Raw genomic sequence first — 18,743 nt, forward strand, 5'->3', positions numbered from 1 at the left:
GGTGGATCTCAGCCTGGGTGATTGCGGGAGTCTGTCTCTCTGCCTCCCTTCCTCTCACTAAAAAGAAAATCAGAGAGCAATACTGACCTTAAGGGGTTTAGGTAGCACATCCAGGTGAACAAAGCTCCCAAGATGTGGGGCAGAACTTACAGAGTTTATGGATGAATTATCCCATGCATGAGCTTTCCCTGCCACACTGAGATGATCCTTACTGAAAAAGAGCAGGTTGTTCCTACACCAGAAGAGGAGATAGCACAGAAGAAAAAGATATTCCAGAAGAAACTGAAGAAACAAAAACTTATGGCCCGAGAATAAATGTAGCATAAAATGAAAAATGTTAATAAAAGTAAAAGCAGAAGGAAAAAAATAAAAGAAAGAAAAAGCCAATTAAGCCTTGGGCCAAACTTGATGGACTATAATCTATTATCTGTAGCAAAGACTAGTGTCCAGGAAGGTCTTCAGGGATTCCTGTATGGAAAATAACTAGACATTTTAGGACTTTCCAGATTAGACTCCCTACATCCAAATTGGCCATGTTGACAACAGAACAGCTTTGGAGAGGGTTAGAAAGGGTGTTACAGGGTGGTTCTGTTTTTGCTCCTTCTGGTTTTTTACTAGCTGTTTGAACTTTTTCCATATTGCAACCATAGGGGATACAGTGGATGTTTCCTGGTTTTGCTCCAACCCAAGCAGTCCTAGGAATCAGTACCATTATGTGCAGTGATAGCACCTTTCAATGACCAGATTAACTGATTTCTGTTTATTGGCCTGGCTAGACTTTCAGAAATATATCTAATCTATGAGTAGATTATACAGCTTGGTGTAAAGCTTTCAAGAGAAATGCTGAACCAGGAAAAAGTATGTATGAAAAGTGTTTATGAATGAGCCAGTTTATGCTAGTGGTAAACACAGGGATCTTTAGATGAATATAGGTGAACTAAGAATAGTGTGGACAATTAAGAATCGACTGGCTTGACCAGGCAGTGGCGCAGTGGATAGAGCATTGGACTGGGATGTGGAGGACCCAGGTTCGAAACCCTGAAGTTGCTGCCTTGAGCACAGGCTTATTTGGCTTGAGCACGGGATCGCTGGCTTGAGTGTGGGGTCATAGACGTGACCCCACTGTCACTGGCTTGAGCAAAGGGTCACTTGCTCTGCTGGAGCCCCCTGGTCTAGGCACATACAAGAAAGCAATCAATGATCAACTAAGGTGCCGCAATGAAGAATTGATGCTTCTCATCTCTCTCCATTCCTGTCTGTCCCTGACTGCCCCTCTCTCTGACTCTTTAGCTCTGTCAAAAAAAAAAAAAAAAAAAAAAAAAAGAATTGGCTATATTCTTGGGTCGTCTCATAGAAGTTATTGTAAAATATCTATAAGGCCTTTAGCAGCCATTTTATTTCTTTAGAATATTAATTATATTCTCTATACACCTATTTTGTGTATTTAAAATATGATGTAAAATATCTAGCTATCCTAGTTGAATTCTCTGATCTCTGGTAGCAAACACTTTATGTTGCTTGGTTTGTGATAGTTCTGTATTCCTAATTATCCTAGGTAGTTGTTGAAGAAGAAGGGGTTGTAAGGAAAGGAGTAAAGATGCTGAGTGTTTCCTAGTACCGTTATCCCTCAGTCTCATATTCCAGTAAAGGCTAATAGTTGTTATGTTGGTATATAGTATGTTACAGTGCGACCCAGCCAGAGCGAGGTACTCAAGGGCATGTTCCTGCCATCCTGTTCAGGCTGTGGCACCCCACAGATCCAGCAGGCTGTGGGCATCGTGGGAGCTGTCATCATGCCACACAACATGTACCTGCATTCTGCCTTAGTCAAGGTGAGCAAGGCCTTTCTATTTCAGTGACCTCCTGGATAGTTTCTGGGATGTTTTCCTTTAGTTGCAAGGGACACATACTTAGTTTATAACTCTTAGAGTCCTGAAGGACCAAGGTATTTTTCCATGGTTGGACATTTATAAACTGCTAACACATGGACTCTGTTTTATGACCAGAGATAACTAACCCAGAGAGAAACTAGGACTAAAGTTCTTCATAAAACAAATAAAAGGTCTGAAAGTGCACCAATTCTCTTGTGTTTTAATCTCAAAACCCTGAGTGCCTTGAGGAGGTCAGGAGTAAATTGCCCAACCAACCTTTTACCAGCCAGTATTACATAATAGTTTGCTGAAAGATTTCAAAGACCTTTATAATTAAGGTTATGCATTCCTTAGGACAGGTTGTTTTTTGGTTCTTACAGCCGGAATAACAGAGCTCAGTAGTCAATTACTTTTACCTATTTGAGGAATGTGCAATGTCATCCAAGGGTCATGAAGTTCTTAGTGAACGAGGATGTATGCAAGTTCTCTCACATTTCATTTAATCAATTGTTTGTCCTCTAAATCTTTCAATTGTCTCTAACCTCATGAAATATTACAATGAAACTTGTTCCAAATAGTCCAAAAAATGACTACTGTTATTATCTCTCCAGTCCAGACAGGTAAACCGAGCCAAAAAGCAGGAAGTTCGAGAAGCCAATAAGTACTTTTTCATTGAATCTTGCATTGCGCTCTTTGTTTCCTTCATCATCAATGTCTTTGTCGTCTCAGTGTTTGCTGAAGCATTTTTTGGGAAAACCAACCAGCAGGTGGTAAGTAAGCCAGGGTCATAAGTGGTCATGTATGTGAGGGTAATATGAAGGCTGGAATAGGGTAGGAAAATATGACAGTGACTTGGAGCACCGAAGAATAGATGTGTAGCCTCAGTGCTGTCCCCTAAGTCACTGCACTAGTCAGAGTCTCCAGTCTGGGGACTAACCCCAGACCCTTTTTTCCTGGCTTTTGCCTGATAAGGGAGATTGGCTCAGACTAAAGATTACCTCATGCTATTTTGTTAGTGGCTTCACATCTACAGTATTTGGCCCTTTGTTTTCTGTTTATCAACTGCCAGCCTCTTTGCCAGTCCTGCCATTTGGTGATGAGGATAGGTTGGGAGGAGTCAATCAAACAGATACTGTTGCTAGTACAGCCTTTTTGAATTTTCTATCTTCTCAGTTCCTGATTGCCTATCTAGTTTTTTGGTTTTTTTTAAGATTTTATTCATTTTTTAGAGAGACTAGAGAGAGAGAAAGACGGGGGAAGTGGGAGAGGAGCGGGAAGCATCATTTGTAGTTGCTTTTCTTATGTGCCCTGACTGAACAAGCCCAGAGTTTCGAATAAGCGACCTCTGCATTCAGGTCGACACTTGATCCACTGTGCCACCACAGGTCAGGCAAGCCTATCTAGTTTTGATCACCACTTTGCTTCCTATCTATAGGACCTCAGACTCCTGGCTCTGCTTTGACTAAGGACTACCTATTCTGGGTGTCCTCTCATATTTGAAGTCTTATTAAGGGTCCTCTCTTCCTGTCATTTAAAATGACCCAACAATGCACACTCTTAATTCAGTAAAAAAATTTTTTTTGACAGGACAAAGAGAGAGTCAGAGAGAGGGACAGATAGGGACAAACAGACAGGAAGGGAGAGAGATGAGAATCCTCAGTTCTTCGTTGTGGCACCTTAGTTGTTTACTGATTGCTTTCTCATATGTACCTTGACCGGGGAGTTACAGCAGAGCAAGTGGTGTTGCAGTGGATAGAGGACTGGGACATCGAGGACCCAGGTTCAAGACCCCGAGGTTGCCAGCTTGAGCACAGGTTTATCTGTTTTGAGCAAGGCTCACCAGCTTGGGCCTAAGGTCGCTGGCTTGAGCAAGGGATTACTCTGTCTGCTGTAGCCCACAGTCAAGGCACATGTGAGAAAGCAATCATTGAACAACTAAAGTGCCACAATAGAGAATTGATGTTCCTCATCTCTCTCCCTTCCTGTCTATCTGTCCCTATCTATCCCTCTTGCAGACTCTCTGTCTCTGTTAAAAAAAAAAAAAAAAGAGAGTTGCTGCTAAACTGCTTTCTCTTCTAGATTGAAGTCTGTAGAAATAGCAGCAGTCCCCATACTGGCCTTTTTCCTGATGACAACTCAACACTGGCTGTGGACATCTACAAAGGGGTAAAGTTACTCAGATTTGTGTTCTTTGCCCCTGAATCATTATTCCGGCATAGTATCTGGTCTTTCCTGTGGGTTCACTTCAGAGCTGAGTGTGTATCTTCTTTGGAGTGTCATTTATTTCAGAGGTCCAGATGCTAGACAGTATAGAAGGAATAGAGGATCAGCTAAAAAAATGAATTGTTTCAGCTGTTCCCAAACTTGTGCCGATAGTATAGTGTTCTACAGGATGTTAATTGCGGTGATTAAAGAAAGAGTACCTAATCAAGTGTTCTTTTTTTTTTTTTTTAAAGAAACATTTTATTTTATTTTTTCATTTTTAGAGAGGAGAGAGGGAGAGAAAGACAGAGAGGGAGAGAGGAGAGAGAGATAGAGAGAGAGAAGGGGGAGGAGCTGGAAGCATCAACTCCCATATGTGCCTTGACCAGGCAAGCCCAGGGTTTCGAACCTGCGACCTCAGCATTTCCAGGTCGACGGTTTATCCCCTGCGCCACCACAGGTCAGGCATCAAGTGTTCTTTATTGAGGCCTTAGTCCATTTTATGCTGGCACATTGTGAACCTCCAAGAGTAGAATATGTATGAATGTAGCATTTTCCAAGTTTTTCTGACCTTTCTTTTCACTCTTGTTATCTTCTAAAATAGTTTTTAAGTGGTATTATTTGGGAAATGTCATGTAGACTTGTTTTTAAAAATGTTTATTTTGTTGATTTTAGTGAGAGAGGAGGGCAGAGAGGGAGAGACAGGAACATTGATCTGTACCTGCAGGTGCCTGGCCAGGGATTGAACCAACAAACTCTGCTTCGTGGGCCAGGGCTAGACTTTTTTCTTTTTAAGTATTTAAGGTATGGCTTGAAGATGAAGGCTTTAGGAGCTTGGAGAAGGGAAAGGAGTAGGCTGAGGAATGAGAATCTTTTAGCAAAATATAGGTTGAAAGCTTTTAGAATGAGGTTAGGACCTGAGTCAAGCTTCCGGGACAGTGCCCTGTACAGCACTTGGTGCAGGTGGTGCATAGTAAAGAAGAGAAAAATGCTGTTTTGGATGTTGTCTAAGCAGTTCACTGACACCTGTTTCTTCCTTGCCTCTCCCAGGGTGTTGTTCTGGGATGTTACTTTGGGCCAGCTACACTCTACATCTGGGCAGTGGGGATCCTGGCGGCAGGACAGAGCTCCACCATGACAGGAACCTATTCTGGCCAGTTTGTTATGGAGGTATGTGCTGTTTTGACTGGTACAGACTCGAGGAGAGGAAATTGCCCTTTTGTTACTTACTAATCCCATGCTTCTGAGGTCTTCCTGAACCTATCCAAGCCTTTCTGTTTCCTATTCTAGACATTCATCCTGCTTTGGTGCTTTCTTCCAGGGATTCCTGAACCTAAAATGGTCACGCTTTGCCCGAGTGATTCTGACCCGCTCTATTGCCATTATCCCCACTCTGCTTGTTGCTGTTTTCCAAGATGTAGAACATCTAACTGGAATGAATGACTTCCTCAATGTTCTGCAGAGCTTACAGGTGAGAGGGGAGCTGGGAAAACTTACATCTCTTTTAGTCAGACAGCATTATGTGTTGCCCTTAGGTATCACGCCTAGTGCCAAGTGCTGGGGAAAATCTATATATTTTTAATTGCATTTATAGGAGTGACACTGGATACCATAATTATACAGGTTTCAGGTGCCCAATTTGACAGCACATCTCTATACAGCCCCCTAGAGGAGGAAAGAAGCATGGCTTTATCTGCACTAAATTTATATGTAATCCCTGGCATCTAAAAGGATTTTAGAAATGATTTGGGTTTTTTAAGCCTGTGAATGGGAATTATAAACTATAATTACATATAGAACAAAAAATTATGATTCATTAAGCTAAGCAAATATTAAATCATATAGGACACTGGTCCCCAACCTTTTTTGGGCCATGGACCGGTTTAATGTCAGAAAATATTTTTACTGACCGGCCTTTAGGGTGGGACGGATAAATTTTCACGTGACCAAGACAAGCATCAAGAGTGAGTCTTAGAGGGATGTAACAGAGGGAATCTGGTCATTTTTTAAAAATAAAACATCATTTAGACTTAAATATAAATAAAACGGAAATAATGTAAGTTATTTATTCTTTCTCTGTGGACCGGTACCAAATGGCCCACGGACTAGTACCGGTCCGTGGCCCGGGGGTTGGGGACCACTGATATAGGACACTGCTAGGTCTTATGTAGGTTAAGACAAGGCAGATACAAATATTCATAGACACTTATGGTCATAATTGATACTAGATTAATGACAGCCGCATAGATTTCAACATAATGCTTGAACATTTGGGATGATGGGAATAATTTCTCATGGAGTAGAGAGGCAAGGTCTATGTTTCCCTTTCACTAGCAGTGCTGCTCTCTGGGGTGATACAGGGACCCCGGGTAGTCCCATCTGATCTTCGTTTTTTCTTTTCCAGCTTCCCTTTGCTCTCATACCCATCCTCACATTTACCAGCTTGCGGCCAGTAATGAATGACTTTGCCAATGGAATGTGAGTGTACTCTTCTCAGTCTCCCAAAGCTATATGGGGGAAGGTTATCTTCATCAAATAGACTAGTTAAAAAAATGAGTCATATAGGGGTTTGAGAGGGGGTTGTGAGCACTGCCCCCTCAATCTTTGGCTTAGAAAATGGAGACTGTGAATGTAGTAGAGGACAAGCTTATCTTTATTTTCAGGGGGAGAAAGTTTAGCTTTTAAGGCTTTAACTCTAGCTTTAGCAACTGAAGTATAAAGCATTTTATTTATTTATTTATTTGCATTTTTCCCAAGTTTGGAAATGGGGAGGCAGTCAGACAGACTCCTGCATGCGCCCGACCGGGATCCACCTGGCATGCCCACCAGGGGGCGATGCTCCGCCCATCTGGGCCATTGCTCTGTTGCAACCAGAGCCATTCTAGTGCCTGAGGCAGAGGCCATAGAGCCAGCCTCAGCGCCTGGGCCAACTTTGCTCCAATGGAGCCCTGGCTGCGGGAGGGGAAGAGAGAAACAGAGAGGAGGAAGAGGGGAAAGGGTGGAGAAGCAGATGGGTGCTTCGCCTGTGTGCCCTGGCCGGGAATCGAACCCGGGACTCCTACACGCCAGGCCGACACTCTACCACTGAGCAACCGGCCAGGGCAGTATAAAGCATTTTAATTCCATGTTAATGATCTGAGCGGGAAATGCCTAAACTATTACCTTTTATATACGTCTTTAGTGGACATGGAGGTAGTTGAAATGACTTGTTGCATCTCTAGGTGCTCTCATACTGCATTTTTAGGGCTTGTTGCATTTTTAGGGACTTAAATAATAGGAGTTATTTCAGGGGTAGTCAACCTTTTTATACCTACAGCCCACTTTTGTATCTGTTAGTAGTAAAATTTTCTAACTGCCCACTGGTTCCACAGTAATGGTGATTTATAAAGTAGAGAAGTAACTTTACTTTATAAAATTTATAAAGCAGAGTTACAGCAAGTTAAAGTATATAATAATAATTACTTACCAAATACTTTATGTCGGATTTTTGCTAAGTTTGGCAGAATAAATCTTTATAAAACAACTTACTGTAGTTAAATCTATCTTTTTATTTATAATTTGGTTGCTCCGCTACTGCCCACCATGAAAGCTGGAACTCCCACTAGTGGGCAGTAGGGACCAGGTTGACTACCACTGGGTTATTTGGTAGTACTTTTCCTGTTCTTTATCCCTAATAGTGTGTCTAACTTTGGCTTATTTAACCAAATCTGGGACATACTAAGAGTGATATTTCAGTTCATTTTGAAATGCTTCTTTCTCTTGTCCTGTCTATTCCACAAGATGTAGTGTCCTTTTCTGTTTGTGGACCAGCTAGACTATTCCACCAGTGACTGTGCTGATTTTTTTACAGAGGCTGGAGGATTGCAGGCGGGATCTTGGTCCTTATCGTCTGTTCCATCAACATGTACTTTGTTGTGATTTATGTCCGGGACCTAGGGCATGTATTATTGTATGTAGTGGCTGCTGTGGTCAGTGTGGCTTATCTAAGCTTTGTATTTTACTTGGTAAGTCCATTTGGGAGGGGCAGGGCATAGTTACCAGGGGTGGCAGAAGTGGGGCTGACTAACATCCAGAAAGGACCCAAAGGAGTACAGGTTATTGAGATAATTTAAAAACTATAGAAATGATCTCTGAAAGTATAGTTCTTGAGATAATTTACATGAAATTGTTAAATTAGCTGTCATTAAACTATAGATATTCTTTTTTGGTTAAACAATATATATATTTTTTGTGACAGGGACAGAGAGAGACAGAGAGAGGGACAGATAGGGACAAACAGGAAGGGAGAGAGATGAGAAGCATCAATTCTTTCTTGCAGCACCTTAGTTGTTCATTGATTGCTTTCTCATCTGTGCCTTGACCGGGAGTTACAGCAGACAGTAACCTCTTGCTCATACCAGCAACCTTGGGCTCAGGCTGGTGAGCTTTTTGCTCAAACCAGATGAGCCTGCGCTCAAGTTGGTGACCTCAGGGTTTCGAACCTGGGTCCTCCGCATCCCAGTCTGACGCTCTGTCCACTGCGCCACCACCTGGTCACGCTAAACAATATTTTTAACCGTAAAATTTGGTTCCTAAGAGCTATCTTCTTATTTCTATTACTTTAGTCTAGTTTCCATTCTTTTTTTATTTTTTCTTCTAGTTTCCATTTTTTCTAATTCTTAACAAGATAGTATAGGAACTAGAAGAAGAGGAGCTGTACAGGAAAGAGAGAGTGGTACAAGATGGGGTTGGAGAAAGGTCTGTGCAGTATGATTTCAGAGCTTTGGGTGGATCACATGTGGATTCACAGCCCTTCTCAGCTCTGCCACTTAGTAGCTGTCCAATAATGAAATAATTAAAAATTGGTATTCTCACATTAAATTATTTTAGAATTATTAAAAAATGATGGTTACAGCCTGACCTGTGGTGTCATAGTGGATAAAGTGTCAACTTGGAACACTGAGGTCATGGGTTCGAAACCCCGGGCTTGCCTGGTCAAGACACATATGGGAGTTGATGCTTTCTGCTCTTCCCTCCTTCTCTCTCTCTCTAAAATGAATAAGTAAAATCTAAAAAAAAATGATGGTTACAAAACCACATTGAAAGGAATGCAGAATTATATATATATAATAAAAAAATTTTCATAATTCTGGAGTCAATTATATAAAATTGGTAACAGTACTTACTTTAAGATGCTGGGATTATGGATGTATTCTCTTCTTTTTTCCCAAGTCATTTGTAACATTACTTATATTAATGAAAAATGGTTATAGCAACAACAGCAAATCCACCTCCCTACTCTATGCAGCTTTCTCTGAAAAACACAAGGATTGAAGATTAGGGACAGTAGAATTTATACCATATCTGCTAAAGAGAATGCTTTAAGAATGGAGGCTAGAAACCCACTGCTGATTTTTTTAACTCGTACCTAGTCCCCATGCCACAGGTTAGGTACTTGACTGAAAAATCACTGGAGTGAATATTGAAAAACTGTGTCCTAGATTGACACATTCCTTTTATTTTGCTCTCCAGTAAACCTTGGGCACACTAAGATTATGCTGACCCTGTAATCTAGGGACTTACTCCAAGGCAACCCAAGGAACTAAATATGTCCCTGACAGGAATTGTTTTTAAAATTTGCTGTCAAGGTTAAGGAGATCCTTCCTTCATGTAAATTGTTTATGAAGGTTCTGAGTGGTCCTCAGGCACGCTGAGACTATTGAGGTTGTTGAAGACAGTTTTTAAGGCCGAGGGCTCTTTCTAGAGTGGTCTACTGCTGTTTTGCTCCAAAACTTCATAGAGCAGCTTACGGGACTCTTCACTTGGCTGTGTGCTGTGCAGGAAGCATGGTACAGAGTTGTAGTTACTCGTGGATGGATTTTAGTAGAAAATTTATTATGATTAATAACAATTAAAAATAGTCAAGGCAAAAATCAAAAGGATTTTGAACTTATGTAACCTAAAGTAGAATAAAGAAAAATACTCAACAATTTACACAACATCATGAGGGCCCTTATCTTCCCTGGCATCAGGGGGAACTGCAGCAGAGCAACTTATCCCACCCTGAAAAAATGACTCAGTCATTCCTGCAGCCATTTCATTTTGTGACCCTTTTTGTTTGTGTTCAGTTGAGTTCAAATTCATATATTTATATTACTGTTCCTCCATAGTCTGTCATTCATTCCCCTCATCATGAGGAATGGGCTAGGACTGAAGAAAAGTAGTCTTCAGGGACCTCCAAGTCTGATAAAAGAAACAAACTGCAAACACAAAGCAGTAGGAGCAGAGGGAACTTAGTATTGTAACTAGTATGAAAAAACTTTGCTGAAGAAGGCAGACTCCAGGATGTTTTGAAGGGGTGGTGGATTTGGAGAATGACTTGGTGACAGAAGATAGGCAAAATTGGATGTTCAAGGAAGAGAGCAAGTTTGCCTGAGCCTTACAATGTGAGCAATCACAGTGGGTAAGAGACTCCTAAGAGAGTTTGGTGAATGATGGCTGTTTTGTCTTTCAGATTTGGCAATGTTTGATTGCATTGGGCATGTCCTTCCTGGATTGTGGGCGCACGGTAAGCACCTCTAGAGTCCTGACTGAAGAAGCCTCCAGTGACTACACTAAGTAAACACTGGGTCAGTCTGTCTGATCCAGGTAGCCATCAGAGCCAGTGTGTTTCTATGGTTTACTGTGTGAACATAGCCCAAAGTATGTGCTGTTGCACAGAGTACATTTAGGACTCAACTGTGTGTTGCGAAAGACTTTATTTCACATACATTTGAAAGGTGGAAATTTTTTTTTCCTGACCTCATAATCTGGAAACTGGATTAGATAGGATCTTTGAAAAACTGATGATTTGCTGCTGTCGTTCTAACACTACACTTTTCAGGAGCTGCTGAGGGCCAGCTTATTTTATCCTTTTGAGAGATAAATCTATATGCATGATTCTTAACTAGGGTATATGTTAAAAAAATTTATGAAATGCAATAAATTTTATAATAAAAGAATGGGTATGCAGATTTGTTTATTAAAAAATAATGGCCTGACCAGGTGGTGGCACAGTGGATAGAGTGTCAGACTGGGCTGTGGAGGTCGCCAGTTTGAGCGCGGGCTCATCTGGTTCGAGCAAAGCTCACCAGCTTGGACCCAAGGTCGCTGGCTCAAGCAAGGGGTTACTCAGTCTGCTGTAGCCCCCCGGTCAAGGCACATATGAGAAAGCAGTCACTGAGAAACTGCTGCAGCCACAGCAAAGAATTGATGCTTCTCATCTCTCTCCCTTCCTGTCTGTCTGTTCCTCTCTCTGTCTGTCACACACAAAAAAATTAATGGACTATAAAAGGTTGAAAATTACTTATGCATACCCTTATAATTATTTTAATTATAAAAATATGAAATTTCAACTAGAGTGGTTTTATTTATTTTAAATATGAGATTAAGAGACATCTACCTCTATCAGGTTCAGGATTCTTTTATTTCTACTTCAGATTTCTCAGTGGAAGTTAAGAGAGGTGAGAAAGCATAAAGGTGATAAATGGACAAATAGCAAAACTTATCTGTAGGTGGTTACAAATCACCTTGAAAATCACTTAGATTTTCTTCAAGATTGAACACTTATCAGGATTTTCTTGAGAGTCCTGATTTTAATAACTTCTCTGTTAATACACAGAGCTTTCCTGATACTTACTCTCGAGCACATATAGTTGTAAAACCTTTACCTTCCTCCTTTCATGATTGAAAAAGATGGTAGCATTTATAAACTGATGTTCTCATAAGACTTTGGGGTGAGGAGAAAAGACTTGAAAAGACAAGAAGAGCCATCTGTTAAATTCCTAAATGCCACCTGCTACCAGAGCCACATGTTTTCCAGAAGTATGCCCAGGACGACTTGCAAGGCAGTCTCAGGAGCTGTGGACCTAACCTCTACAAAGCTCTCTTTCAGCAAGTCAATAGGTATCACCCTGGTTGCAAAGTTCTCTCTTGGCAAGGTTGTACTGGGCTACCTCTCTTCAGCCATTCCCTCAGAGGGAAAAGCTTTGAGACCAGATGGTGGAGCTCTGGAGTCAAAGGAAATGGGTCCCTTCAGCATGAAGCTGCTGTTCTTCAGCCACTTGGACATTGGAGCCTGAGACTATGTGATTATGTTAAATCAAATCACATTATCTGATGGAGTTAGATAAGTCTTTTATAGCTGTTGACTTGGTGAGGACAGTAATGGCAATGGCATTGAATGACTTCTCATTTTGTGGGGGGGCTTTCCTTCTGGAGTCCTGGTGAATTGATGTTCTCTGTTCAGTTGTGCATGTAAAAGTATCAGCATTATTGCTGGTACTTTTCACACAGACTGTATAAATTGTCTTTTATAATCATTAAGGGTAAACTACTATTTCAGTGACTGTACCTTTATCTTAGCCGCTCAAGTAATACAGCACAGGATAAGGAAAGACACATTTCCTTAACTCTTTTTTTCTCATACCCACCCATTTCCCCTGTGACAATATCAGAGTTATATCCTAAACTGTATTAGGTCTGGCCAAATTGACCAAAACATTGTTTATAAAGATGGTACAGAAATATTTACCTTTGCCCTCAGTCTGTGGGCCCAGTCAGTCTCAGATTCATAAATGTTTAGAAGCCCAGGTAAAAACTTCCAGTTTCTTTTAGAAGTTGTATTTATGACTTGCAATGATAAAAAACTTTTCCCAATTAAATGGCATTTTTTAATACTATGTATGTAGTATTTCACAACATTAAGCACTCCCATACTGTATTCCATTTGATCCTCAGATAATGTACTTCAACCAGTGCTCTGGGTGCCATGAAAAACGTTTAGCCCTTTAATCTTTTCCAGGGCCAGCATGTGCAGTATGTTTTGGCATTGTCTTTGTGTGGAATGTTTAAGGATGTACAGTTGTACTTTATGTAAATTGGTCTTCATTCTCCATCGATGTGACATGAAATAATTGTGCCACTCCAGCACACGAGGAATAACAGGGATGGGGAAAGCTGCAGTTCGGCTCCTGTGAGGTCCTGCTAGTGGCTTTAGGAGTAGTTACAACAAAGCTCTTAGTAACCATTTAACAGACAATATGTAAACTTGGTTTGTAATTAAAAACATTTTTCTTTTTCCAATTTGGTTTCCTGGTATTTTTTTTATCCTTGAAAAAGTTTATTAATGAGAGTCTCAACAACTTTGAAATACTGAAAATCAAGTACCACCTGGAATGACATGTTAAGCCCACCCACACTCTTCGTATTCCCTCTTTAGAAGGGATAGAGAGATAAATGGGGTTAGTCCCTAGAAGACTTGATGAGCTGCATACCAAACACTAATTTCTACTTACCCACCTCGTCAGATAGTTCTGCTTTTGCTAAAGGTCACATTATTATCATATTTAAACTTGAAAAAAATTGTTACCCGAACCCTAACCCTCTGCCTTTCTTTGCTCTAAATTTAGTAGTGGAATTCAAATAATTTAACAACTGAGTCTCTGCCCTGATGACCGTTTTAAGTATAAAAAAGTGATATACTGAAAGGTAGTTTATTATTTCATGCATTTAATACTTAAATAAGAACAATAAAGGTACACAAACTAGATTATAAGAAAGTTTTAAAATATTAATGAAAAATATTAAAAAATACTTGACAAAAATACAATAAAACTGTTATTTAAGATATTTCCATATTGCTTCTTGATTGGCATCCTTGCAATTTTCTTTGCTTTTTTAAAATTTTTATTATTTTTAATTTTTATTTATTCATTTTAGAGAGGAGAGGGAGAGACAGAGAGAGAGAGAGAGAGAGAGAGAGGAGAGACAGAAGGGGGGAGGAGCTGAAAGCATCAACTCCCATATGTGCCTTGACCAGGCAAGCCCAGGGTTTCGAACTGGTGACCTCAGCATTTCCAGGTCAACGCTTTATCCACTGCGCCACCACAAGTCAGGCAATTTTTTTTGCTTTTATCCGAGCATCATTGGCTGTGTGATTTATCTTTAACCATCTTTTCAATGTAGTGGTAGGATCCCATTTTTTTAGAATGTAAATTTGTGATTTCCACACTGGGTGGCTGCCCAGGTTCCCAACTTGAAGAGAACCCTGATTACAAGTGCCATTTTAACAACAAATTTGCTGATCTCAACAAAAAAATTAGGTATTGGTTCTGCTGAATTGGTGCCAACTGGCTGAATCCCACCACTGTCTAGACTGAACATTTTTCTACCTGTAATATTTCACCAATGAAATAGGTGTATATATTTTATATATATTGCTAATAAAAAGGAATATTTGAAAAGAGAAAATCAAAATTGTTTAGCTTAAAAATGAGCATTTTGGTAGACCCAGTATAAATGGGAATATTGGCACCATTTAGTAAAGACAAGTTCAGGCATAGTGAATTACTAGCCCTGTCACCAGACTCATGACAGGAAAATCTGAGTCAACATTTCATATGTCCGAAGAGTATCACTAAAACTTAATTTTATTTTTTTCTGTTGCAAGCTTTCCCTGTCTTATATCATAGAAGTAATCTGGGAATATTGCTCTCTTTCTTGTCCTACCTCATTTAACTGCCTTAATTTGGGTTTAATTTCAAAACTGAAATAAAATGCATAACAATTTGAAGATCCTGATTTGAGAGATCTCCTTTAGCTCTGTCCTGGAATTCTTTCTGCTTCTTCATTGGCTAGGCCCTGTGAATCGAAATGTGTCAGCTTCTCTTGACACCTTAGCTTCTGAATGTATAAAACAGCTGACAATACTATGTGCTAATCCTGGTCTAAGCATATGTGATCTCATTTAATTCTTAAAATTAGAGGATCAACTTCATAAAGATGAGGCAACCTAGAGGCCAAAAAATAAAATAACTTCCCCAATTACATTGCTAATGGACAAGTGGCATATGAACTTGAATAGCTTAACCATAGGGCCCATGCTATTAATTAGCAAGCCATCTTACATAATATCTAGTACACCCTTCATGTGAGTTTAAAACACCAAGCTTTGACATTTAGCAGCACCAGAAACAATACACAGAAGCATTTGCTTGATAGTTAGTGTTGGAATATTTTTAGCTCAGAAGTTGCCAACTGGTAGTCGAATTTTGTTTGTCCTGCATTAAATTAAAAGAAAATAACAATGCTTTTTGGCAGGTAGAGAAAATGGGCAGGATCCTATCTCACCAATAGCTAAGAACTAATAGTAAGTTTACTCATATGTTTTACCTCCCCGCCCCTGAAAGAATTTTAGCCTATATCTGTGCCATTTAGCTTCATTTCTCAGTCTCATAGCAATATGACAAACTTCTCTGTGAAGGAGTTCTGTTAAGTCACCTAAGTGATATACTCTGGGGATCATGGAACTAATAATGCAGTCCTTGCTTACTACATAATGAGGAAGCCCACCACTGTTGCTCACTTGTGAAAAGGCTGCAATGAATTGTCAGTATGTCTGACAACTGCTGTTGGTTAGAAAAACCTGAAATGTAAAACACTAAAGTGAGTAAGTCTGAAGATCTATTTTTCTGTCTTAAGGCCAGTGTGACTTAGTATTTCCTAGCCCATTAATTGAAAATAGTTTTATCTTTGGCTCCATTTGGACTCATCTTTATGCAGTCATCACATGCCTGTGAGGTACACAGGACAGTTTGTAAACGTGGTAAAAGAGATTATGTTTTTCTGACCAGGTGGTAGCACAGTGTATAGAGTTGACCTGGGATGCTGAATACCCAGGTTTGAAACCCTGAGGTTGCTGGCTTTAGAGTGGGGTTGCTGGTTTGAGCATGCAGTTGCTTGGCTTGAGTGTGGGATCATAGACATGACCCCATTGCACTGGCTTGAGCCCAAAGCTCGCTGGCTTGAGCAAGGGGTCACTGGCTTGGCTGGAGCCCCCACCCCCATCAAGCACATATGAGAAAGCAATCAATGAACAACTAAAGTGCTGCGACTATAAGTTGATGCTGCACATCTCTCTCCCTGTCTGTCCCTCTCACTTGCTTAAAAAAATTATGTTTATTGAACACTGACATGAGATAGCATATTAACGTACTTGAAATTTGCAAAGGTAGCATTTATTTCCATTTTGCAATTAAGTTGGATAAGGCTCCGAAAGTATAACATGACTTGCTCAAGGTCATAGGAAGTGGCAGAGTTGGAGCTTGAACCCAACTCCAGTGTCTTTTCAACTCTGCTATGATAGGAATATTTTCTTCCTATGGATTCATAGTCTGCATTCTGCACTCATTCACAGGCTGCTGTTGTCAAGGGACAGTAACATTTCTAAATCCCTGAGTAGTTACAGTAGGGCTAAAATGAGATTCAGTGATTATCCCACAGTGTATGCAGAGGAGAGGAAGAGTATGAAATACAGCTTCACAGATCCTAGCATGTGTTTTAAAAGCAGCTGAAGTTATTCTGATTCAGATTGACAAACATTTGGGACCCATAGGTCATTTTCTCTCAGCACATGCCATTTTATGTTTATTTGTTTTGTTTTTTAATGACTTTGTTCAGATGCCAAAGGATAATTGGACTCAGGATTTAGACCATTTGAAATTTGATTTCCTACACACAATACTAAAATACAAAAGCAGTCAGTACATTTTCCCTTAATATCCTTATCAGAAGCACCCATCCTGCAGCAAAGTGTGTTTATAAGAATAATCAAAGAGTTGGATTGGGACGTAGAGGACTCAGGTTTGAATCCCTGAGGTCGCTGGCTTGAGTGCGGGCTCACCACCTTGAGCGCAGGGTTGCTGGCTTGAGCGTGGGGTCATAGACACGACCCCATGTTCGCTGGCTTGAGCCCAAGATTGTTAGCTTGAGCTAGGGGTCACTTGGTCTGCTGTAGACCCCTGACCAAGGCACATATGAAAAAGCAATCAATGAACAACTAAGGAGCTGCAATGAAGAATTGATGCTTCTCATCTCCCTTTCTGCCTGTCTTTCCCTATCTGCCCTCCCCCCGCCCCGCCGCCCCCTGACCCTGGCTCTCTTCCTTAAAAAAAAGAAATCAGTGTAGCAGTACTGAACAAAGGCCATACTGATATGCTATTTATAGAAGCTTAAGTGCCAATTTGAATACTTTAATACTTAAAAATCAATCTAACCTTTTCTATTTTTTTGTCCTTAGTACCATCTGGGATTGACAGCTCAGCCTGAACTCTACCTTCTGAACACCATGGATACTGACTCACTTGTGTCTAGATGACTGACAGCCTGAGAGACTGTATAAGAACCATTTTCTCTTAGTCCATTTGTGTCAAGCGTCCTGTTAACATATCTCTGTTAGTTCAGAGGTGAGTTTAGTTCAAATGTTTAGAACAAAAGGCAAAGATTTCCTCATGGGAAGGTTGTTAAAAGCTGAGAGCTGTTAAGTATAGGTCAGAGACCCGCCTACCTCACAACAGTCCTGTAATGGCCAGAGTTCATTGATTGGCCTGTGATAGCCACACATCCCTATGGGCTTGTGTCTTAACTTCTGGAATTGAAAAAATATATATGTGTATGTATTTATGTAAACCTGAACATATCAGTTTGGGTAGAGTTCTAAGGGTGTAAAAACTGATATATCTTTTGTATTTTTAAAAAAACATTCAGACAAACAGATACTTGTTTTGTCTGGATCACAGTGAGAAAGGAAAGGGAGTAATGCTCTTTTTCAGATGAACTGGTCAAACTGACTTACCTTTTAAAGTGGTACATGACTATGGCCAGTTAAATATCACTTCAGTTTACATCAACCAGAGACTCTTAGTAACTGTTGATACTAGCACATCATTTCTAAAGAAAACATTTCTTATGTTTGGCAATCATAAGAATAATTCTAGTTATTGATGTGCTTTTATAATTATTATTCTCTTGTTGCTTTTCTTGAATTATTTTTCAGAGATATGATGGTATTTCCAAAGAGCTTAATACCTATTAACAAGATCTAGAAGCCAAAGATCAGTTTTTCCTGCTGCATTATTTAATGCAGATCATTCTAGCATTCAAGTTTTAGACTTAAAAAGAAGAACCATCTAATATTTTAACTTCTGTTGTAAGTTCCAACAGAAGATAATGGAGATGTTAGTTTTCTTTCTCATATTTGTATAGTCCCATCATGTCTTCTCTTCCTGCTTTTCCTATTAACAATCCAACATCATTTCTAGGTCCAAAGCTTATTTCCAGGGTGGCTTAAATTTCTGATGTTGAATCTCTTCAGGAATGCTAAGTATTTTATTTCAAGATATTTGTACCAAGTAGTAATATGAGATTAGAACTAGACTAGCACTTGGAAGATTAGACAACTGCCTATTTCCATGTGATTTTTTTGATCCCTTTTCCTAACCAGAATTGCTTTTCCTTAAAATTTTTATAATAAAATTTTATATATATAAATGGGAAGTTTTTGCATGATTATCTGAAAAGTCAGAAGATTTTCAACACTGGGCTCACAGCCCTGCATGGAAGTGCGGTTGGCCGGAACTGAATGGCAGCTGTCTGTTTTCAATAGAATGAACTTCAGGGTGAATACACCTCTTCACTCAGTTCCTTCCAGCCCCAAAGGCACTGAATTTGTGAACCTTGCAGCGTTTGTGTGACTTTGAGTAACATTTTCTTCTTTCAGCATAAAAGTTAAATATCTGACCTTTTTGCCTTATTTTAAAACTTGTACCTTTCAATAAGACTTTTAAAAAATCTAGGCAGTTGCTTATCTTCATT

General features: G+C 39.9%; 1 protein-coding gene across 5 annotated transcripts in view; it reads left to right on the plus strand.

Moving 5' to 3' along the window:
- Nucleotides 1–17,387, plus strand: part of SLC11A2 (solute carrier family 11 member 2) — a 41,354-nt gene extending 23,967 nt beyond the window's left edge. For all 5 annotated transcript variants that reach the window (XM_066354081.1, XM_066354047.1, XM_066354074.1 and 2 more), the window contains exons 9-17: nucleotides 1,677–1,832; nucleotides 2,483–2,641; nucleotides 3,951–4,037; nucleotides 5,124–5,243; nucleotides 5,395–5,544; nucleotides 6,478–6,551; nucleotides 7,924–8,077; nucleotides 10,567–10,620; nucleotides 17,170–17,387. In XM_066354081.1, coding sequence (XP_066210178.1) covers nucleotides 1,677–1,832; nucleotides 2,483–2,641; nucleotides 3,951–4,037; nucleotides 5,124–5,243; nucleotides 5,395–5,544; nucleotides 6,478–6,551; nucleotides 7,924–8,077; nucleotides 10,567–10,620; nucleotides 17,170–17,247 — 1,032 coding nt within the window. In that variant the 3' untranslated portion in view covers nucleotides 17,248–17,387. The remainder of the gene's footprint in view (nucleotides 1–1,676; nucleotides 1,833–2,482; nucleotides 2,642–3,950; nucleotides 4,038–5,123; nucleotides 5,244–5,394; nucleotides 5,545–6,477; nucleotides 6,552–7,923; nucleotides 8,078–10,566; nucleotides 10,621–17,169) is intronic.
- Nucleotides 17,388–18,743: the final 1,356 nt, after the last annotated feature.

The sequence above is a fragment of the Saccopteryx leptura genome, chromosome 1 (genome assembly GCF_036850995.1).
Source record: "Saccopteryx leptura isolate mSacLep1 chromosome 1, mSacLep1_pri_phased_curated, whole genome shotgun sequence".
Lineage (NCBI taxonomy): Eukaryota > Metazoa > Chordata > Mammalia > Chiroptera > Emballonuridae > Saccopteryx > Saccopteryx leptura.